The sequence below is a fragment of the Ranitomeya imitator genome, chromosome 1, assembly GCF_032444005.1.
Source record: "Ranitomeya imitator isolate aRanImi1 chromosome 1, aRanImi1.pri, whole genome shotgun sequence".
In the NCBI taxonomy this organism is placed as follows: Eukaryota; Metazoa; Chordata; class Amphibia; order Anura; family Dendrobatidae; genus Ranitomeya; species Ranitomeya imitator.
Window position 1 is genome coordinate 637,003,380 of NC_091282.1, and position 24,367 is coordinate 637,027,746.

Genomic DNA, 24,367 nt, shown 5'->3' on the forward strand with positions numbered 1-24,367 from the left:
CGCGGAGGAGGAGAAGGCCTGGAGAGCTCAGAGAGGCCTCCAGCCGAAGAACGCCCCAGACCTTACCCGCAGGTGCAGAATGGTGCGAGAGAAGTCCCGAGTCGGAGGAGACGGGAGCAGCAAAGGGGAATAGACGTAAGTCCGATCCCCGCTGCCCGGCCAAAAAATCTCTATTTCCCCCCGGTGACCGCTGCCGGCACAGTACACCTGGGATGACCTCTTCATCCCTAGTAGGGACAGGAAAGAACACTGAGGGGGAGGATGAGGGAGGGGTTATTTAACCTCTTGTCATTTTTCTGTCCCTATTAGGAAAGGGGTAACATCCTCCAGGTGTGCTGTCGTGGGGGGTTACTAGAGAAAAAATAATATAAAGTTATCTGATTAAAGTCAAATCCTGGCGGACTGGGGTTTCCAGGAAGGAGTGGAGGTATAAATTTATGGAGTCTAATGTTTTGGTATTTAAGAAGCTTGTAGCAAAGATCCATACCAGGCAGATGCCAACCTCTGCATGTCAACTGGCTAGTCTGTAATCCAGTCAACTTTTCCCACATGGAAACCATCAGCATGCTGGCAGATAAGCCCAGACATAGAATAAAAACATCACGCTGATTGATCAAACTTTCCTGAGCAAAGAGCACAAGCATGAGTGGTGGATCTCGAATGATAAGTGCAAAGTGCTGCTCTCATATGCTGCGAAAAAAGTTAAGTCAACAAATATGGGCTTTCATTGTTTTTTTTTTTTTTAGCAAGCCAGTATGCAAAAACAACTATGAAATGGTTTGGCTTTGAGCTGCATTACAGGTGGTCATAGTGTAGACTTAGTATAAAAAAAAAAAAAAAGTTTCAAGGATCTGTCACTTGACAAATGTGTTTCTTCTTTTACCTGGTGTAAGTATCGCTGTATTCCTGAGTCAGGCGATGGTTTTCTTTAGTTCCTGCTCCTCTCTGTTCCTGGAATATGGCCTCCTCTTCTTTATATATAAATCTAGTCTTGTTATCCGGGTGGGTGTGGTCATCATATAGGCACCCACTTATCTTAGGCCAAATCTACACTAAAGAAGAGGAGGCCTTATCGCAGTAGGAGGCGCAGAAACAAAAGAAAAACATTGCTGGATTCAGGAGAACAGTGGCATTTACACAGAGAAAAAAAAACATATTACAGGAAGTGACAGGTCCCCTTTAAATGACACGTACAATATATTAGAATTCCAAACCTTGATGTTGCATTCTTGCCAAAACAGCGCCATGCTAAAATCATCTCTGATGTTGCGGCTTAGCTCTATTTGATTAACCGGATTACTTACGGTAATGCTCTTTTAACCCCTTCATGACCCAGCCTATTTTGACCTTAACCCCTTAATCCCATATGACGTACTATCCCGTCCAGGTGACCTGGGACTTAATTCCCATGGACGGGATAGTACGTCATATGCGATCGGCCGCGCTCACGGGGGGAGCGCGGCCGATCGCGGCCGGGTGTCAGCTGCCTATCGCAGCTGACATCCGGCACTATGTGCCAGGAGCGGTCACGGACCGCTCCCGGCACATTAACCCCCGGCACACCGCGATCAAAGATGATCGCGGTGTGCCGGCGGTGCAGGGAAGCATCGCGCAGGGAGAGGGCTCCCTGCGGGCTTCCCTGAGACGATCGGTACACGGTGATGTGCTCACCGTGTACCGAGCGTCTTCTCCCTGCAGTCCCCGGATCCAAAATGGCCGCCGGGCTGCATCCGGGTCCTGCAGGGAGCACTTCCGGGTCAGGATCAGGCTGCAGCTGCAGCTCTAATCCTGCCCGGCTGTATGTCAGATCACCGATCTAACAGAGTGCTGTGCACACTGTCAGATCGGTGATCTGTGATGTCCCCCCCTGGGACAAAGTGAAAAAGTAAAAAAAAAAATTTCCACACTTGTAAAAAAAAAAAAAAAAAAAAATTCCTAAATAAAGCAGAAAAAAAAAAATATTATTCCCATAAATACATTTCTTTACATAAAAAAAAAACAAAAAAAACAATAAAAGTACACATATTTAGTATTGCCGCGTCCGTAACGACCCGACCTATAAAACTGGCCCACTAGTTAACCCCTTCAGTGAACACCGTAAGAAAAAAAAAAAAAAAACGAGCCAAAAAACAACGCTTTATTATCATAACGCTGAACAAAAAGTGGAATAACACGCGATCAAAAAGACGGATATAAATAACCATGGTACCTCTGAAAACGTCATCTTGTCCCGCAAAAAACGAGCCGCCATATAGCATCATAACCAAAAAAATAAAAAAGTTATAGTCCTGAGAATAAAGCGATGCCAAAATAATTATTTTTTCTATAAAATAGCTTTTATCGTATAAAAGCGCCAAAACATAAAAAAAATGATATAAATGAGGTATCGCTGTAATCGTACTGACCCGAAGAATAAAACTGCTTCATCAATTTTACCAAACGCGGAACGGTATAAACGCCTCCCCCAAAAGAAATTCATGAATAGCTGGTTTTTGGTCATTCTGCCTCACAAAAAATCGGAATAAAAAGCGATAAAAAAATGTCACATGTCCGAAAATGTAACCGATAAAAACGTCAACTCGTCCCGCAAAAAACAAGACCTCACATGACTCTGTGGACCAAAATATGGAAAAATTATAGGTCTCAAAATGTGGAGACACAAAAACTTTTTTGCTATAAAAAGCGTCTTTTAGTGTGTGACGGCTGCCAATCATAAAAATCCGATATAAAAAACTCGCTATAAAAGTAAATCAAACCCCCCTTCATCACCCCCTTAGTTAGGCTAGGTTCACATTGCGTTAATGGGTTAACGCTAACGGACAGCGTTGCACGGCGAAAATGTCACAATTAACGCCGTGCAACGGGTCCGTTAGCACAACCATTGACAGCAATGTGATTTTCAGGTGTAGCGCATCGCTAGAGCGTGCCATTTTCGGCTCGCGCTAGCAAGGTGCCGTTCTTTTGTGGCGCGCCTCAGACGCTGCTTGCAGCGTCCGCGGCGCGCCCGAGGTCCGATCCCCGATCTTCCAGAGCGGGGACGTTAACGCGACCACTAAACAATACACCTAAAAAGACATTGCGTTAGCGCAATCCGCTAGTGCTAAACGGATTTCCCTAATGCAATGTGAACCTAGCCTTAGGGAAAAATAATAAAATTAAAAAAAATGTATTTATTTCCATTTTCCCATTAGGGTTAGGGTTAGGGCTAGGGTTAGGGCTAGGGTTAGGGTTAGGGTTTGTATTACATTTACGGTTGGGATTAGGGTTGGGATTAGAATTAGGGGTGTGTCAGGGTTAGGTGTGTGGTTAGGGTTACAGTTGGGATTAGGGTTAGTGGTGCGTTTGGATTAGGGTTTCAGTTATAATTGGGGGTTTCCACTGTTTAGACACATCAGGGGCTCTCCAAACGCGACATGGCGTCCGATCTCAATTCCAGCCAATTCTGCATTGAAAAAGTAAAACAGTGCTCCTTCACTTCCGAGCTCTCCCGTGCGCCCAAACAGGGGTTTACCCCAACATATGGGGTATCAGCGTACTCGAGACAAATTGGACAACAACTTTTTGGGTCCAAGTTCTCTTGTTATCCTTGGGAAAATAAAAATTTGGGGGGCTAAAAATCATTTTTGTGGGAAAAAAAAGGATTTTTTATTTTCACGGCTCTGCGTTGTAAACTGTAGTGAAACACTTGGGGGTTCAAAGTTTTCACAACACATCTAGATAAGTTCCATGGGAGGTCTAGTTTCAATATGGGGTCACTTGTGGGTGGTTTCTACTGTTTGGGTACATCAGGGGCTCTGCAAATGCAACGTGACGCCTGCAGACCATTCCATCTAAGTCTGCATTCCAAATGGCGCTCCTTCCCTTCCGAGCTCTGCCATGCGCCCAAACAGTGGTTCCCCCCCACATACGGGGTATCAGCGTACTCAAGACAAATTGAACAACAACTTTTGGGGTCCAATTTATTCTGTTACCCTTGTAAAAATACAAAGCTGGGGGCTAAAAAATCATTTTTGTGAAAAAAAAAAAAGAATTTTTATTTTCACGGCTCTGCGTTATAAACTGTAGTGAAACACTTAGGGGTTCAAAGTTCTCACAACACATCTAGATAAGTTCCTTGGGAGGTCTAGTTTCTAATATGGGGTCACTTGTGGGGGGTTTGTACTGTTTGGGTACATCAGGGGCTCTGCAAATGCAACGTGACTCCTGCAGACCAATCCATCTAAGTCTGCATTCCAAATGGCGCTCCTTCCCTTCCGAGCTCTGCCATGCGCCCAAACAGTGGTTCCCCCCCACATATGGGGTATCAGCGTACTCAGGACAAATTGGACAACAACTTTTGGGGTCCAATTTATTATGTTACCCTTGTGAAAATACAAAACTGGGGGCTAAAAAATAATTTTTGCGAAAAAAAAAAAAAAATTATTTTAACGGCTCTGCGTTATAAACTGTAGTGAAACATTTGGGGGTTCAAAGCTCTCAAAACACATCTAGATAAGTTCCTTATGGGGTCTAGTTTCCAAAATGGTGTCACTTGTGGGGGGTTTTAATGTTTAGGCACATCAGGGGCTCTCCAAACCAACATGGCGTCCTAACTTAATTCCAGTCAATTTTGCATTGAAAAGTCAAATGGCGCTCCTTCCCTTCCGAGCTCTGCTATGCACCCAAAAAGTGGTTTACCCCCACATATGGGGTATCGTCGCACTCAGGACAAATTGCACAACAACTTTTGTGGTCTAATTTCTTCTCTTACCCTTGGGAAAATAAAAAATTGGGGGCGAAAAGATCATTTTTGTGAAAAAATAAGATTTTTTATTTTTACGGCTCTGCATTATAAACTTCTGTGAAGCACTTGTTGGGTCAAAGTGCTCACCACACATCTAGATAAGTTCCTTAAGGGGTCTACTTTTCAAAATGGTGTCACTTGTGAGGGGTTCCAATGTTTAGGCACATCAGGGGCTCTCCAAACGCAACATGGCGTCCCATCTCAATTCCAGTCAATTTTGCATTGAAAAGTCAAATGGCGCTCCTTCCCTTCCGAGCTCTGCCATACGCCCAAACAATGGTTTACACCCATATATGGGGTATCAGCGTACTCAGGACAAATTGGCCAACAATTTTTGAGGTCCAATTTCTTCTCTTACTCTTGGGAAAATAAAAAATTGGGGGCGAAAAGATCATTTTTGTGAAAAAATATGATTTTTTATTTTTACGGCTCTGCATTATAAACTTCTGTGAAGCAATTGGTGGGTCAAAGTGGTCACCACACATCTAGATAAGTTCCTTAGGGTGTCTACTTTCCAAAATGGTGTCACTTGTGGGGGGTTTCAATGTTTAGGCACATCAGTGGCTCTCCAAACGCAACATGGCGTCCCATCTCAATTCCTGTCAATTTTGCATTTAAAAGTCAAATGGCGCTCCTTCCCTTCCGAGCTCTGCCATGCGCCCAAACAGTGGTTTACTCCCACATATGGGCTATCAGCGTACTCAGTACAGATTGTACAACAATGTTTGGCATCCATTTTATCCTGTTACCCTTGGTAAAATAAAACAAATTGGAGCTGAAATAAATTTTGTGTGAAAAAAAGTTAAATATTCATTCTTATTTAAACATTCCAAAAATTCCTGTGAAACCCCTGAAGGGTTAATAAACTTCTTGAATGTGGTTTTGAGCACCTTGAGGGGTGCAGTTTTTAGAATGGTCTCACACTTGGGTATTTTCTATCATATAGACCCCTCAAAATGACATCAAATGAGATGTGGTCCCTAAAAAAAAATGGTGTTGTAAAAATGAGAAATTGCTGGTCAACTTTTAACCCTTATAACTCCCTAACAAAAAAAAATTTTGGTTCCAAAATTGTGCTGATGTAAAGTAGACATGTGGGAAATGTTACTTATTAAGTATTTTGCGTGAGATATCTCTGTGATTTAAGGGCATAAAAATTTAAAGTTGGAAAATTGCGAAACTTTCTAAATTTTCGCCAAATTTCCGTTTTTTTCACAAATAAACGCAAGTTATATCGAATAAATGTTACTACTAAAATGAAGTACAATATGTCACGAGAAAACAATGTCAGAATCGCCAAGATCCGTTGAAGCGTTCCAGAGTTATAACCTCATAAAGGGACAGTGGTCAGAATTGTAAAAATTGGCCCGGTCATTAACGTGCAAACCACCCTCGGGGCTTAAGGGGTTAAAGACCTTGCCGTTTTTTGCAATTCTGACCAGTGTCCCTTTATGAGGTAATAACTCAGGAACGCTTCAACGGATCCTAGCGGTTCTGAGATTGTTTTTTCGTGACATATTGGGCTTCATGTTAGTGGTAAATTTAGGTCAATAAATTCTGCGTTTATTTGTGATAAAAACGGAAATTTGGTGAAAATTTTGAAAATTTCGCAATTTTCACATTTTGAATTTTTATTCTGTTAAACCAGAGAGATATGTGACACAAAATAGTTAATAAATAACATTTCCCACATGTTTACTTTACATCAGCACAATTTTGGAAACAACATTTTTTTTTGTTAGGAAGTTATAAGGGTTAAAATTTGACCAGCGATTTGTCATTTTTACAACGAAATTTACAAAACCATTTTTTTTAGGGACCACCTCACATTTGAAGTCAGTTTGAGGGGTCTATATGGCTGAAAATACCCAAAAGTGACACCATTCTAAAAACTGCACCCCTCAAGGTACTCAAAACCACATTCAAGAAGTTTATTAACCCTTCAGGTGCTTCACAGCAGCAGAAGCAACATGGAAGGAAAAAATGAACATTTAACTTTTTAGTCACAAAAATTATCTTTTAGCAACAATTTTTTCATTTTCACATGGGCAACAGGATAAAATGGATCCTAAAATGTGTTGGGCAATTTCTCCTGAGTATGCCGATACCTCATATGTGGGGGTAAACCACTGTTTGGGCACATGGTAAGGCTCGGAAGGGAAGGAGCGCCACTTGACTTTTTGAATGAAAAATTATTTCCATCGTTAGCGGACACCATGTCGCGTTTGGAGAGCTCCTGTGTGCCTAAACATTGGCGCTCCCCCACAAGTGACCCCATTTTGGAAACTAGACCCCCCAAGGAACTTATTTAGATGCCTAGTGAGCACTTTAAACCCTCAGGTGCTTCACAAATTGATCTGTAAAAATGAAAAAGTACTTTTTTTTCACAAAAAAATTATTTTCGCCTCAATTTTTTCATTTTCACATGGGCAGTAGGATAAAATGGATCATAAAATTTGTTGGGCAATTTCTCCCGAGTACGCCGATACCTCATATGTGGGGGTAAACCACTGTTTGGGCACACGGCAGGGCTCGGAAGGGAAGGCGCGCCATTTGACTTTTTGAATGGAAAATTAGCTCCAATTGTTAGCGGACACCATGTCGCGTTTGGAGAGCCCCTGTGTGCCTATGCATTGGAGCTCCCCCACAAGTGACCCCATTTTGGAAACTAGACCCCCCAAGGAACTTATCTAGATGCATATTGAGCACTTTAAACCCCCAGGTGCTTCACAGAAGTTTATAACGCAGAGCCATGAAAATAAAAAATAATTTTTCTTTCCTCAAAAATGATTTTTTAGCCTGGAATTTCCTATTTTGCCAAGGATAATAGGAGAAATTGGACCCCAAATATTGTTGTCCAGTTTGTCCTGAGTACGCTGATACCCCATATGTGGGGGTAAACCACTGTTTGGGCGCACGGCAGGGCTCGGAAGGGATGGCACGCCATTTGGCTTTTTAAATGGAAAATTAGCTCCAATCATTAGCGGACACCATGTCACGTTTGGAGAGCCCCTGTGTGCCTAAACATTGGAGATTCCCCAGAAATGACCCCATTTTGGAAACTAGACCCCCAAAGGAACTAATCTAGATGTGTGGTGAGGACTTTGAACCCCCAGGTGCTTCACAGAAGTTTATAACGCAGAGCCATGAAAATAAAAAAAAAAATTATTTTCTCAAAAATGATCTTTTAGCCTGCAATTTTTTATTTTACAAAGGGTAACAGGAGAAATTTGACCCCAAAAAATGTTGTCCAGTTTCTCCTGAGTACGCTGATACCCCATATGTGGGGGTAAACCACTGTTTGGGCACACGTCGGGGCTAAGAAGGGAAGTAGTGACTTTTGAAATGCAGACTTTGATAGAATGGTGTGCAGGCATCACATTGCGTTTGCAGAGCCCCTGGTGTGCCTAAACAGTAGAAACCCCCCACAAGTGACCCCATTTTAGAAACTAGACCCCCCAAGGAACTTATCTAGATATGTGGTGAGCACTTTGAACCCCCAAGTGCTTCACAGACGTTTACAACGCAGAGCCGTGAAAATAAAAAATCATTTTTCTTTCCTCAAAAATGATGTTTTAGCAAGCATTTCTTTATTTTCACAAGGGTAACAGGAGAAATTGGACCCCAGTAATTGTTGCGCAGTTTGTCCTGAGTATGCTGGTACCCCATATGTGGGGGTAAACCACTGTTTGGGTGCACGTCGGGGCTCGGAAGTGAGGGAGCACCATTTGACTTTTTGAATACAAGATTGGCTGGAATCAATGGTGGCGCCATGTTGCGTTTGGAGACCCCCTGATGTGCCTAAACAGTGGAAACCCCTCAATTCTAACTCCAACACACCCCTAACCCTTATCCCAACTGTAGCCGTAACCCTAATCACAACCCTAACCCCAACACACCCGTAACCCCAACACACCCCTAACCCTAACCACAACCCTAATTCCAACCCAACCCTAGCCCTTAGGCTATGTGCCAACGTTGCGGATTCGTATGAGATTTTTCAGCACCATTTTTGAAAAATCCGCGGGTAAAAGGCACTGCGTTTTACCTGCGGATTTACCGCGGATTTCCAGTGTTTTTTGTGCGGATTTCACCTGCGGATTCCTATTGAGGAACAGGTGTAAAACGCTGCGGAATCCGCACAAAGAATTGACATGCTGCGGAAAATACAACGCAGCGTTCCCGCGCGGTATTTTCCGCACCATGGGCACAGCGGATTTGGCTTTCCATATGTTTACATGGTACTGTAAACCTGATGGAACTCTGCTGCGGATCCGCAGCGGCCAATCCGCACCGTGTGCACATAGCCTAATTCTAAAGGTATGTGCACACGCTGCGGAAAACGCTGCGGATCCGCAGCAGTTTCCCATGAGTTTACAGTTCAATGCAAACCTATGGAAAACAAAAATCGCTGTACACATGCTGCAGAAAAACTGCACGGAAACGCAGCGGTTTACATTCCGCAGCATGTCACTTCTTTCTGCGGATTCCGCAGCGGTTTTACAACTGCTCAAATAGAAAATCGCAATTGTAAAACCGCAGTGAAATGCGCAGAAAAAACATGGTAAATCCGCCATAAATCCGCAGCGGTTTAGCACTGCAGATTTATCAAATCCGCAGCGGAAAAATCCGCAGAGGACCAGAATACGTGTGCACATACCGAAACCCTAACCCTAACCCTACCCCTAACCTTAGTTCTTACCCCAACCTTAGTGGAAAAATTTTTTTTTTTTTTTATTGTCCCTACCTATGGGGGTGACAAAGGGGGGGGGGGGGGGAGATCATTTACTTTTTCTTTTTATTTTGATCACTGAGATATAACCTATCTCAGTGATCAAAATTCACTCTGGAACGAATCTGCCGGCCGGCAGATTCGGCGGGCGCACTGCACATGCGCCCGCCATTTTGGAAGATGGCGGCGCCCAGGAAAGAAGACGGACGGTCCCCGGGAGGCCAGGTAAGTATAAGGGGGGGGAGATCAGGGCACGGGGGGGGGGGCGTCGGAGCACGGGGGGTGGATCGGAACACGTGGGGTGGATTGGAGCACGGAGTGGGGGATCGCTGTGCGGGCGGGTGGATTGGAGCACGGGGGGGGGGGAAATCGCTGTGCGGGGGGGGGATCGCTGTGCGGGGGGGGATCGGAGTGCGGGGGGTTTGGTTGGAGCACGGGGGTGTGATTGGAGCACGGGGGGAGCGGGCAGGAGGACGGGGGAGTGGAGCACAGGACCGAGGGGAGCAGACCACAGATCGGGGGGCTGGGGGGGCGATCGGAGGAGTGGGGTGGGTGCACATTAGTGTGTCCAGCCATGGCCGATGATATTGCAGCATCGGCCATGGCTGGATTGTAATATTTCACCATTTTTTTAGGTGAAATATTACAAATCGCTCTGATTGGCAGTTTCACTTTCAACAGCCAATCAGAGCGATCGTAGCCATGAGGGGGTGAAGCCACCCCCCCTGGGCTAAACTACCACTCCCCCTGTCCCTGCAGATCAGGTGAAATGGGAGTTAACCCTTTCACCCGATCTGCAGGGACGCGATCTTTCCATGACGCATATGCTGCGTCATGGGTCGGAATGGCACCGACTTTCATGACGCAGCGTATGCGTCAAAGGTCGGGAAGGGGTTAATGAGTCCATGACAGCACCCACTGGAGAGATAGGGATCCGCCCCAAGGAACAGGAAACCTACAGAGAGATAAAAGGGGGCGGTCCCCCTCTCCTCCTCAGTTTAATTTCAGAGTACCCGGAGGACCACCAGTGTTAGTCAAATATTGCAATATATCATCAGGTTATAAACTTCATAGAAGTAATTACATTGGCTTTTATTTATTAGGGAGGGATGTGACTGGGTGCTGTCATGGACTCATTAAAAGAGCATTACCATAAGTAATCCAGTTATTTCCCCTTCGCCATGACAGCACCCACTGGAGAGATTTCCAGAGACCAACACCTAGGGGGGGACCACCGTGCTGAGGATAGTCCTGCCAAAGTGTAGGTCAGAGTCTAATGAAAGATTAAGCCTGTAGTGATTATAGAAAGTGGAAGGAGCCAACCATGTTGCGGCCTTACATATGTCTTCAATTGGAACGTTCCCTTTTTCGGCCCAGGAGGAAGCCATGGCTCTAGTGGAATGTGCTTTGATGCCCTCCGGAGGTTCTTTATTTTTCATGGTGTAGGCCAACCGGATAGCGTCCTTTATCCACCTGGATAACGTTGCTCTTGTGATTCCATACCCTTTCTTTTTGCCCTGGAAGGATATGAACAGAGCCCTACTCTGCCTCCAACTACTAGTGTTTTCAATATATTGCAAAACTACTCTCCTGACATCTAGAGTGTGAAATTTTTGTTCTTCAGGAGTAGAGGGGTCTTTAAAGAAAGTAGGAAGATGTATTTCTTGCAACCTGTGGAATTTCCCTGCTACCTTAGGAAGGTATAAGGAGTCCGGTTTTAAAACTAGTCTGTCATGAAATGTGAGAAGGTAAGGTTGATCTATCGACAAGGCCTGAATGTCACTGACTCTTAAAGCCGATGTTAAGGCTACTAAGAAGGCTGTTTTAGAGATACTGTGTCTATAGGCTCAAATGGAGGTTCCGTTAGAGAGTCTAGAACTAAGTTTAGGTCCCAAAGAGCTATTCTAGGTATGTGGACAGGAGTAACCCGTTCACAGGCCGTGATGAAGCGGGATACCCATTTATTACCAGCAATATTATGGCCATAGAGCGGACACCTGAACTTTGGGAAAATGGCCGCCGCGATCTCTTGTGCGCACGCGTGGCATCCCGCGGCCATTTTCCTGAAGCCCCGTGCAGCAGAGCACTCCATCTGCGCACGCGCGGCCCCAGGAAGATGGCCGCCCCCACCGATGAAAGGGATGACAGCGCAGATCGCGCGCTGTGTCTTCACGTGGGCGCAGGGAATTCGGACCTTGGACATGCACACACCACTACGCCACCAACGGAAAGCTGGGGAAGAAAAGAGCGCTGTGAACACGCCCACCTGACCAGACCAGCCTGATTGACAGGCGAAAACGGCGACTTTGGTAATGTATTTCTCAGCATACATGGGGAATCAGGGTACACTACATACACTATAGTAACGCACAGCGCAGGCCCTATTTAACAGTATTTATAGCTCAATCTGAAAAAACGTGGTGACAGGTTCCCTTTAAGTTCTTACTATCTAACCACCACAAGGAAGAGAATACTTTTTCTGATAATGTTATTTTTGATTCGAGGTGCCCTAAAAATTTCCTCTGTTCCCGAAGTATCTGGTGTTGCAATGTTCGGGTATGAAGTTGTGCCCACTGAACGGCTGGAGTACAGGAGGAAAGGGATCCTAATAAGGACATTCCTGCCCTCAAGGACATTTGGGGTTTGTGAATGGCCGCCGCTACCTTCTTCTCTATTAGAGATATTTTTACTTGTGGGAGTAGACATTTTTGTTTTGTGGAGTCTAGATTGAACCCTAAGAATGTCTGGAGAGAAAGTGGGATGAATCTGGATTTTTCGGAGTTGATGATCCAGCCCAGGTCTTTTAAGGATGAGACAGTGTCAGCTAATCGTTCAGCACACTGAAAGGACGAATTTCCTACAACTAAAAAAATCATCTAAATAGGGGATGATTAAGGTGTCCTTTTGGCGAAGGTAGGCCATTACCTCTAACATTACTTTGGTGAAGATCCTTGGTGCTGTAGAGAGACCAAAGGGCATGGCCGTGTACTGGAAATGATGAATCTCCCCCTCAAGAGTTACCGCCACTCTTAAGTATTTTTGATATCTGCTATGAATAGGGAGATGGTAGTAGGCATCTTTTAAATCAATGCCGCCCATTTTACAATTCGGATAAAGGAGCTTAATGGCCGATCTAATAGATTCCATTTTAAACGTATAATTTTTAATAAATGTATTGAGTTTTTTAAGATTTATAATTGTTCTAAATGAACCATCGGGTTTAGGGATTAAAAATAACGGAGAGTAGAACCCTCTACCCTCTTGTCCCTTCGGCACCCTAACTAAGACATTTTTAACTATGAGACTTTGGATTTCCAGTTCAAGGGCCCTTTGTTGAATTGGTGAGGAAAGGGCTGTTAAAACAAAAGAATCATGGGGAATTTGGAGGAATTCTATTTTCATTCCTTCTTTAATAATATTTAGAACCCAGGAATTTGACGTAATTTTTTGCCATTGGGGAAAGAAAAATTTTAACCTGCCCCCTACTGGGGTAACTGGTGCTTTAATATTTATTGTCTCTACGGAAGGGGGGGCCTTTAAACATAGTGCCACTCTGTTTTCCCTCTCTTGTGGCCCACCGCGACGGTCTTTCATTTTGTGTTCTTTTCCCGAACGGTCTCCTCCTAAAGGTCTTCCTATAGAAAGGAATTGAGGGGTCAGGGAAGGCTTTTTTCCTCTCTTTTGCTTTACTGAGGATCTCATCCAATGCTTTCCCAAATAGAAACTCACCCTCACACGGAATAGCACAGATCTTAGCTTTCGAATGTGTATCCCCCTTCCAGCTCTTCATCGACAACGCACGTCTGGCATTATTTACTAGGCCTGCCGACCTTGCTGCGAGGCGTAGAGAGTCAGCTGACGCATCGGCCATGAATGCTGCTGCTCCTCTAATTAGTGGTATCGCATCCCGCAATTTTTGTCTGGAGACCCCCTGCTCGATCTATTGATCTAACTGATCAATCCAAACAAGCATGGATCTAGCTGTGCACGTGCTGGCAATTGTTGGCTTAAATATGCCCGTGGAAGCTTCCCATGATCTTTTCAGTGACGATTCCGCTTTCCGATCTAGAGGATCAGAAAGTAGGCCTGCATCCTCGACTGGTAAGGCTGACTGTTTTGAAGTGGAGGCCACTGCTGCGTCCACTTTAGGAATTTTGGTCCATGAATTTAATTCCTCGTCACTAAAGGGGTACTTCCTTTTGGAGGCTGATGGGAGAAAACCCCTCTGGTCCTGCTTTTCCAACTCCCTCCTTATTATTGCCTTGACGGCAGGAATTACTGGAAAGGCTCTTCTCTTCCTCTCTGCCAACCCTGCAAACATGATGTCTTGTGCAGTTTGGTCGTCTTTTGTATCCTCACAACCTATTGTATTCCTGATGGACTTTACTAGGTTGTCAACCCCATCAAGGGGGAAACAAGCCCGACCTCCAATGTCAGATTGTTCTGAGGAAGAGGATGATGTATGTGAGGAGTCTGAGTGGATGACGCCTTCCTCATCGGACTCAGAGCTGGATACTGCCTTCTCTTTACTGGACTTCTTAGGGGGTGCACTGGCTTGTGTAATGGCCTGTAACTCTTCCCTAATTATGGCCCGTATATCTGTAACCGACATAGATGGACTCTGCATTGTTTCGGAAATACATTGGTTGCAGAGCTTTTTGGGGTGGGAATCTGGGAGAGGTTCGTCACATAATGCACACCGTTTGTGCTTGGACTTTTGTCTCTTTTTGGCCTGAGTGAAGAAGATATTGTGGAAAAGAGTGTTAGCTTTATAGGCAGAGGGGTTTTACACTCACCCAGTGAAGCTGTACGGTACCGAATCAGGTGGTTGAAGCGTCTTCCTGGATCTTGAATCCGTGGCATCGCTTCTGCGGCTGGCATCTGAGGACCTCCTGCTGGCTGGGTCACCTGCTGGGTCCACCGACTTGCCTGGGGACGACATGTTGCATCGCCTGTGCACTTGCAACCATCCCCCTTTTATATGCCAAGATCCGGTTCCTGTGTGTTTTTTTTTTCCTCACACAGCGGTGTACTGCGCATGCGCAAAACCACGCTTTCCCTCACCGCTGTGTGAGTGACCCGGAAGTGCGCCAACACCTCCGGGTCAGTAAGGGGAATCTTTCACCGCTCCCCGCATGCGCGGCCGCCATTACTCTGGCCGGTGTCTGGGAGTGGTGTGCCGGCTGCCGCTGCTGCAGTGCCCTAGATCGTGGACCGCTTACTTGCCAGTCCACGTCCGGAGCCTCCCTTGTTGTGAATTCTGTGGCTGAATTCACTCCTGTGGTCACAAGTGGTACTGCAGCTTCTGAGCTTCCTCCCTCAGGTGTTCTGGTGAGCTCGTTAACTGCTTCATTACTTAACTCCGCCTGATGCTGCTATCCTTGCTCCTTGTCAATGTTTCAGTGTTGGATCTGAGCTTCTCCTGATTGTTCCTGTGACCTGCTGCTCTGTATAGCCAAGTGCTTTTTGTTTTTTTTGTTGCTTTTTTTCTGTCCAGCTTGTCTTTTGTTTTGCTGGAAGCTCTGAGACGCAAAGGGTGTACCGCCGTGCCGTTAGTTCGGCACGGTGGGTTTTTTTTGCCCCCTTTGCGTGGTTTTGCTTTAGGGTTTTTTGTAGACTGCAAAGTTCGCTTTACTGTCCTCGCTCTGTCCTAGAATATCGGGCCCCACTTTGCTGAATCTATTTCATCCCTAGGTTTTGTCTTTTCATCTTACTCACAGTCATTATATGTGGGGGGCTGCCTTTTCCTTTGGGGAATTTCTCTGGGGCAAGTCAGGCCTATTTTTCTATCTTCAGGCTAGCTAGTTTCTTAGGCTGTGCCGAGTTGCCTAGGTAGTTGTTAGGCGCAATCCACAGCCGCTTTTAGTTGTGTTTAGGATAGGATCAGGTGTGCAGTCTACAGAGTTTCCACGTCTCAGAGCTCGTTCTTGTATTTTTGGGTATTTGTCAGATCACTGTGTGCGCTCTGATCGCTAAGCACACTGTGTTTCTGGATTGCCTTCATAACACCTGTCATTAGCAAACATAACACTCCCTCGGCCGCACCTCCGCAGCGTTATATCCAGGATTCGGCGGCTCCCTTTTTGGACCCAGCCATCCCACATGCCGGACAGACGAGGGGGAAGCCGTCTAACGGAGTCTCCCCCGACGCCGCTTCTGGACCGCATCCCCTGCCGTTCCCGCAGAGACCGCACAAGCGGATGCTTGTGGCCCAGGTATGATCCTCTGTAGTTTTCCGGAGAATCCTAAGATCCTGTTCCCTGGGAACAGGAAACCTAAACTGAGGAGGAGAGAGGGACCACCCCCTTTTATCTCTCTGTAGGTTTCCTGTTCTTTGGGGCGGATCCCTATCTCTCCAGTGGGTGCTGTCATGGCGAAGGGTAAAATATGCAATACCAGACAAAACCTATAAACTAGAGTGGTGCTCTTACTGGAAAATAAGGTCTTTGAGCAGCGAGGTTGGAGGAAGAGATTACCATCTGGCATCGATAGTATGACGAAGGGACCCACTTTGCCAACCACTTGCTTCAGCTCATGTCTGTATGGTACAACGTGCTATCTGGTTCTATGCCATTAATTTGTACGCTGCCATAAGGAACCTTTGGGCACATCCGCTGTTCTCATACAAGCCTGAGCGCTCCACCAAGTTCTGAGCACCACTGACTCGCTCAGGATGCTGAATGCCCAACTGCACAGATCCTGGGGGATACGGGTACAGGAGAAAGGAAATTAGCGACTGGTAAATCTACAACCCAAACCTAACAGTCATCGGTCATATGGAGAAGTGAAGCTGACCTTTGAGAGGTGGGACCCTACTGTGTGAAGCAGAGTGATGGATGAGCCCCCGTAACCGCCGCACACGCATGGCTGAGCCCTCGTAACTTCTGGACATCTTGTGGCTTGTCCCATTTTTGGTACAGGTAATCAAATTTGCACCAGAACTAGCAGGTAACTAGAAATCTAATAATATCCATCTATGAAAATGGGATCAACCCTTTAATGAATACATTAACCCCCTTTCTGCCATCGGACGTACTATTCCGTCCATGTGGGGTGGGCCCTACTTCCCAAGGACGGAATAGTACGTCCAGTGCGATCGGCCGCGCTCACGGGGGGAGCGCGGCCGAGTATCAGCTGCCTATCGCAGCTGACATCCGGCGCTATGTGCCAGGAGCGGTCACGGACCGCCCCCGGCACACCACGATCAAACATGATCGCGGTGTGCCGGTGGTATAGGGAAGCATCGCGCAGGGAGGGGGCTCCCTCCGTGCTTCCCTGAGCCCCCCGCAGCAACGCGATGTGATCGTGTTGCTGCGAGGGTCTCCTTACCTCCCTCCCTGTAGCAGGCCCGGATTCAAGATGGCCGCGGCATCCGGGTCCTGCAGGGAGGGAGGTGGCTTACCAAGTGCCTGCTCAGAGCAGGCGCTTGGTAAGCCTGCACTGCTCTCAGACAGATCGGTGATCTGACAGAGTGCTGTGCAAACTGTCAGATCAACGATCTGTGATGTCTTCCCCTGGGACAAAGTAAAAAAAAAAAATTACACGTGTAAAAAAATAAAATAAAAAAAATTCCTAAATAAAGAAAAAAAAAATATTCCCATAAATACGGTACATTTATCTAAATAAAAAAAAAAAACAATAACAGTACACATATTTAGTATCGCCGCGTCCGTAACGACCCAACCTATAAAACTGTCCCACTAGTTAACCCCTTCAGTAAACACCGTAAGGAGAAAAAAAAAAAAATGAGGCAAAAAACAACGCTTTATTATCATACCGCTGAACAAAAAGTGGAATAACACGCGTTCAAAAAGACAGATATAAATAACCATGGTACCGCTAAAAACATAATCTTGTCCCGCAAAAAACGAGCCGCCATACAGCATCATCAGCAAAAAAATAAGTTATAGTCCTCAGAATAAAGCGATGCAAAAATAAATTATTTTTTCTATAAAATAGTTTTTATCGTATAAAAGCGCCAAAACATAAAAAAATGATATAAATGAGGTATCGCTGTAATTGTACTGACCCGAAGAATAAAATTGCTTTATCAATTTTACCAAACGCGGAACGGTATAAACGCCTCCCCCAAAAGAAATTCATGAATAGCTGGTTTTTGGTCATTCTGCCTCACAAAAATCGGAATAAAAAGCGATCAAAAAAATATCACGTGCCCGAAAATGTTACCAATAAAAACGTCAACTCGTCCCGCAAAAAACAAGACCTCACATGACTGTGGACTCAAATATGGAAAAATTATAGCTCTCAAAATGTGGTAACGCAAAAGCATTAAGCTACTTACTGGTAGCGGCATTTCTCGGAGGCCCATGACAGCACGACGAGAGAGGGGATCCGCCCATTAGGAACAGGAAACCTACAGATACAAAAGGGCGGCACCTCTCCCTTGCCTCAGTTGTATTTCAGAGTCTTGAGAGGACTACCGGGGTTAGTGGTACACAAAATTATACACTATATACAGATTATATACAAAATATCAGACATCTATTGGAACTGGTATCATATTGTGAAATATATACATCTATAGGAAGTGCAACCCCCACGTGCATAGGGAGGGAACTAAGGGTGCTGTCATGGGCCTCCGAGAAATGACAGCTTACTCCCATGACAGCACGACGAGAGAATTACAGAGATGTAAGCTTCCTTAGGGAGGAGATTTTTCATAATTTACGATCCACCCCAGATGCTCAAGTTTGGATGTGGCTGTCTCTAGCTGAGAAAGGCAATGGTCTGCAGAGCTCCCTACTATAAGAAAGTCATCCAAGTAGGGAGTAATTAGGATGTCAGACTCTCGTAAGTGCGCCATGACTTCGGCCACTAACTTTGTAAACACCCTAGGAGCTGCTGATAAGCCGAAAGGAAGAGCTCTGAACTGGAAATGGCGAATCTGGCCCCCCATTGACACAGCTACTCTCAGGAATCTCTGGCAGCGTTCATGTATCGGAACATGATAGTATGCATCTTTTAGATCTACAACTACCATGAAACAGTGATTAAACAACATTTTTATTGCTGAATTGATTGTTTCCATTTTAAATGATTCATTGACCAGGAACTCATTAAGGCATTTGAGATTAATGATCGTTCTAAAAGATCCGTCTGGTTTCTTAATCAGAAAAAGAGGAGAATAAAATCCCCTTCCTCTTTCTGATTCTGGAATTTCAATCAGCACGTTCTTGGAACATAAGTTCATAACCTCTGCTTCCAGAGCTGCTTGCTCAAGGGGGGAGGAACGTAAAGGGGCTAATTTAAATTTTTCACGAGGCCAGTGATTGAAGTCCAGTTTTAGACCTTCAGTAATGATGCCTCTGACCCATTTACTGTTTGTAATGTCAAGCCAAGCTGAGGAGAATGCTGACAGTCTACCCCCCACAGGGATCGCTAGTCATTGGTCCGTTTTTTTCTGATCCTTTGAGGAACGGCGAAACATATAGCCCGTACCTCTACCGCGTCTGTCTTCCCATCTGAAACTTTCTCTAGTGGGAGAGGACCCGCGTTTCTTCCCGCGACCAAATCTCCTTCGATTGAAGGGCCGGCGGTAAGATGAATATAGATTGGGGAATTTCTTTTTGTCATCCCCTGCTTTTTCCAACAACTCGTCCAGAGTTGGACCGAAGAGGTATTGTCCTTCACACGGAATGGTGCAGACCAGCATTTCAACCACAAGGCCCTGCGAGCCGCGTTAGATAGTCCTGCCGCTCTAGCCGCCATTCTAACAGAGTCCACGGATGCGTCCGATAGGAAGGCTGCAGCATTCTGGATTGTTGGTAGAGCCTTCAGAATAGTGTCTCTGGATGCACCGTCCTTAAGCTGAGACTAACTGATCTAGCCAGACCATTAATGATCTGGCCGTACATGTTGCCGCCACGGCTAGTCTGAGAGATCCAGCCGCCATCTCCCAGGTACCTTTAAGGAAGATATCTGCCTTCCTGTCCAGAGGATCCTTGAGGGTCCCCATATCCTCAAAGGGTAATGAGGCTTTCTTTGACGCTTTTGCTACAGCCGCGTCCAATTTAGGAGCTTTATCCCATGTATCCACAACCGGATCGTCAAAGGGATACCTGCGTTTTAATGCCGGTGGTAAGGCCCCCCTTTTTTCCGGTTTCTTCCATTCTCTAAGGATCAAGTCCTGAATCTTCTCGTTTACTGGGAAAGATCTATGTTTTTTACGATCAAGTCCGCTAAACATCAACTCCTGTTTCGAGGGTTGTGATTTAGGTTCCTCTATACCCATCGTGCCTCTAACTGATTTGACAACCTTGTCAATTTTATCCAAGGGTAGACAGAATCGTCCTGACTCCTCATCTGATGAAGAGGAGAGAGGACTGGAGAGATAGGTATTTTCCTCTCTTTCTTCCTCTGAAGAATTAGAGTCCAAGAGAGTCCTATGCTTTGAGCCTTCCGCTTGGGATAGGGACCGTAGTGATTCCCTTACTTCCAGCCGGATCATTTCCCTCAGGTTTGCCGGAGTTACGGACTCTTCTGCTACCTAGGGGAGGACAATATAGGAGATAACTAATATCTGACCTAATGTCACAACCACCAACCCACTCCTGTAGACCTCACCGTCTGCTGTATACAGGGGGCACATAATTTTTTTGAACAAGAGTCAGGTAGAGGGACTCCACAGAGGGCACACTCCTTATGTTTTGACTTTCCCGTACTCTTCTTCCCCTGGAATGATAAAGTATAAGGGGCCCGCGTCACAGAGTGAACTTTCACGTAGATCACTTACCCGTGCGCCAAAGTAAAGTACCGGAATCCGAGGGGGTTCTTTGTTAGTCGAAGCTCTGGATCCTTGTTCGGAAGAGCTCTTACGACTGGGCTGGTCGCCTCTATCTTTCTGTTTGGGCTTCTGACGTACCTCGTCTGGCAGCTGCTGCTGCTCACCACCACTCTCCATGACGAAATGCGACCAAAAGCAGGGATCTAACATCTCCAAAATATTTTAAAAAAGAGGAAACACTGCATGTCAAAAATCAGCAATATCCAATGAAACTCAGCAAGATGAAAACTCGGTTCCCTCATTTAGGACAAAAAATCCCACGTTTTATCCTGTTCAAACTAGAACACAAGCTATGGACAGATTCCAGGAAAACGTGGAAAGGGACATACGCAATTTAGTACTAAAATCAGACACACATGTCTCTAAATTTAATCTAAGTAAATGTGAGCGAGAATCTTTGGAAAACATCCGTAGCAACCCTGATATTATTATTAAAATGTCGGACAAAGGGGGATCGGTGGTAGTGCTTAATAAGTGTGATTACATGAAAGCCATGTCTGACATGCTATTAGACCAAAACACTTATATCCAGCTGAAATCTGATCCAACTTCAGAATATCTCAAACTTTGCAAGGAGATTATCGATATTGGTTTACATCAAAATTTCTTTACCAAGAAACAGGCTGAATATGTATATATTGATAATCCGAAAATTCCGTTTTTATACGGTCTGCCTAAAACACACAAACATGTCACACCACCGCCCATGCGTCCTATAATCTCAGGTATAGGGTCCTATAGTGAACATCTGGGGGAATAGCTGGATAGTATCCTGCAACCCTTAGTCCAGAGAGTTCCAGGCTATCTAAAAGATTCTAGAGATACACTTAATATGCTGAAAAATGTGACATGGAATTCTAACTGGTGTTGGCTCACATGCGATGTCATTTCACTCTATACGTCCATTCCACATCAAATTGCATTACATGCAGTACATCATCATCTCAGAAATTATAGTTATTGCTCTAATGATTTACAGTCTTTCATTATTTCAGTTCTATCTTTTTTGTTGTCACATAATTATTTTATGTTTGAAAACAAATTTTTTTTGCAAAAAAGTCGAGTTTCCATGGGGGCCAAATTTTCACCTTCTGTAGCAAACTTAGTCATGTCAAGGTGGGAGGAACAATATATTTTTTGTGTAGACAATCCTTTTTCTAGACATATCCAATTATTTTTTAGATACATTGATGATTTACTATTGGTATGGAACGGAGATCAGGAATCTATCATACAATTTTCATCTTACATAAATAATAATCCTTTCAATCTCAAGTTTACTTTTTTTTCTGATTACAATTCCATATCTTTTTTAGATTTAGTTCTCACGGGATTACCACATCAAATTGTTCAAAGCTGCACACACCGCAAACCAGGTGCCGGGAATACTATTCTACATGCTCAGAGTTTCCACCCATCCCACACAATTCGTGCTATACCACTGGGAGAGGCTATTAGAGCCAGAAGGAACTGCAGCAATGATTCAGCATTTGAACAGGAAAAACTTGTTATTAAAAAACGTTTGAAAAACAGAAATTATCCAAATTGGTCTCTTGACCGGGCTTTTGACATAGCGCACAATAGGTCTAGATTAGATCTTATTCAGTCCCCTCACTCAAATCATACATCATCAAATCCAAATCGTAATGTTCTGGACAAACCAGTACTAGTGCTTACGTATAGCACACACTTTAAGTCTATCTCTAATATTGTGTCGAAAAATCTTAACATTTTACGTGATGATCACATTATGGACACAATTCTTCAAAATGGGGTTCGTATTGTATCTAGATGTGCTCCAACTTTAGGTAACATTCTTTCTCCGAATTTTGTGCATTCCAAAAAATATGCAAATTCTTCAAATTGGTTACCTACAAAGGGCTTTTTTAAATGTGGCACATATCCTTGCAAAACATGCACATATGTAAAAAAAAAATCAACATTTTGCGGTTCTAATGACTCAAGGATTTTTTCCATGAGGGATTTCATGAATTGTAACTCTGATCATGTGGTCTATATTATTGAATGCGCATACTGCAATTTGTTGTATGTTGGTTCCACCATTAGAAAATTAAAAGAAAGATTTCGGGAGCATCTCAATGACATTGTTCAGCCTACTTTACGTCACATTTCTAATGTTTCAAATCATTTTATTAATACACATAACAGACAGACCACATATCTAAGAGTATATGCCATTGAACAAGTACATAGGGATATACGAGGAGGAGATAGAGAGAAAAAACTGCGAGACAAAGAGGCATTCTGGATTTATTTACTTGACACACGTACTCCTACAGGTTTAAATCTTAAAAAATAAATTATGTTGCATTATTAAATCAAATGTTTTCTCATTTCAAACATATTATATTTATATTAGTTTATATATTTTGTTTCATTTTGTCATTTTGATTGCATGTAACGTAATTATTTCTTTTTTTTGCAAAAAAAATTTATTTATTTTTTTTGTATCACATATACCATTTTTTGTATTGCAGTAGGTGTGTCTTTTCAATTATGTCATGTATTCATTTCACCTGTGATGGATGCTTTTATATGTGAAGTTTTCACTTGGATCACTTGCTGTGGACTAAGAACACCTAGTGTTCGAAACGCGTTCAGCTGTATCATGGTCGTCCTTCCGTTCATTGGATATTGCTGATTTTTGACATGCAGTGTTTCCTCTTTTTTAAAATATTTTGGAATAAAAACTTTTGATTTTATATACTTTCCTGAGCTGGATTCCTCTTTCATTCTCATCGTTTCCAGAGAGCCTTGGCAGAAGCTCTTTCCGTGCTCGGACTGAATAAATCCCATGGAGATTACTCAAAAAGGGTGAGCTGAAATTTTGTGTGTGTTTATCTAACATCTCCACCTGCTTAAATACCCCTTGGATCCGGTCAGCAGATGGGCCAGCGCTGTCCCTATTGGTCCAGGATACAGCAGAGGGCAGGAGATCATGCGGTCAAAACCGCTGCTCAGACGCGATGGGCGCCGCCATCTTGGAACGACTGCGCATGCGCAGACGTCCGGCGACCCGGAAGCGGCTACTAACCCCGCCCCCTTACGTCACTGCACCCGGAAACGCTCCAGCACGCGCTGAGAGCGGTGCAGGACGCCGGGGATGGAGCGCAGCGCTCCGGGAGCTCACCCACACGCTTGAGCCCGGCACCCGCAGCCACACCATACCGCTGCACCACCAATGGGAATACTTACCTGCGCCGACGCTGATGGAGGCAGGAAATCCTCTGGACTCCGCTCCCTGCTGCGAACGCCACTGCCGTGAAATCCAGCAAGGACCACCGTGGCGTCTCCAGGGATCTCCGCACCGGCCGAGGTAGGAGACCCCCCCGCTACCGTATTCGGCCGGCCGGCCTGGGCTCCTTCTGTAGGCATCCGTCCCCTTCAGGAACAGGAAACCAACTGAGGCAAGGGAGAGGTGCCGCCCTTTTGTATCTGTAGGTTTCCTGTTCCTAATGGGCGGATCCCCTCTCTCGTCGTGCTGTCATGGGAGTCCGAGTAAAAATATTTTTTGCAATAAAAAGCATCTTTCAGTGTGTGACGGCTGCCAATCATAAAAATCCGCTAAAAAATCCGCTATAAAAGTAAAATCAAACCCCCCTTCATCACCCCCTTAGTTAGGGATAAATTTAAAAAATGTATTTATTTCCATTTTCCCATTAGGGTTAGGGCTAGGGTTAGGGTTGGGGTTAGGGTTAAGGCTACAGTTAGGGTTGGGGCTAAAGTTAAGGTTTGGATTACATTTACAGTTGGGAATAGGGTTGGGATTAGGGTTAGGGGTGTGTCTGGGTTAGAGGTGTGGTTAGGGTTACTGTTGGGATTAGGGTTAGGGGTGTGTTTGGATTAGGGTTTCAGCTATAATTGGGGGGTTTCCACTGTTTAGGCACATCAGGGGCTCTCCAAACGCGACATGGCGTCCGATCTCAATTCCAGCGAATTCTGCGTTGAAAAAGTAAAACAGCAAGAAAAAGATGTCATGCTATATAAAGGGGACCACCAAACAATAACAAAAGTGTATAGAAATAAC

General features: G+C 44.7%; 2 protein-coding genes across 2 annotated transcripts in view; both read right to left on the minus strand.

The window, feature by feature from the left end:
• LOC138638121 (cathepsin K-like) overlaps positions 1–24,367 on the minus strand; it is a 128,892-nt gene that overhangs the window by 102,776 nt on the left and 1,749 nt on the right. The window lies entirely within an intron of this gene.
• Positions 18,412–22,716, minus strand: LOC138638113 (uncharacterized). The gene is made up of 3 exons (XM_069727136.1): positions 20,290–22,716; positions 20,100–20,207; positions 18,412–20,022 (listed from the first exon to the last, which is right to left on the minus strand). Exons 1-3 carry the CDS (start codon positions 20,467–20,469, stop codon positions 19,339–19,341), a joined length of 972 nt encoding a protein of 323 aa, XP_069583237.1. The 5' UTR covers positions 20,470–22,716; the 3' UTR covers positions 18,412–19,338.

What these genes read in the sequence shown, in the direction of transcription:
- LOC138638113 (XM_069727136.1), bottom strand. Translation starts at nt 20,469, where the DNA reads ATGTTAGATCCCTGCTTTTGGTCGCATTTCGTCATGGAGAGTGGTGGT. An exon ending in AAGAACCCCCTCGGATTCCG is followed by an intron (nt 20,208 to 20,289) that starts GTACTTTACTTT and finishes TTATCATTCCAG; the next exon opens with GGGAAGAAGAGTACGGGAAA. An exon ending in CCCCCTGTATACAGCAGACG is followed by an intron (nt 20,023 to 20,099) that starts GTGAGGTCTACA and finishes GTCCTCCCCTAG; the next exon opens with GTAGCAGAAGAGTCCGTAAC.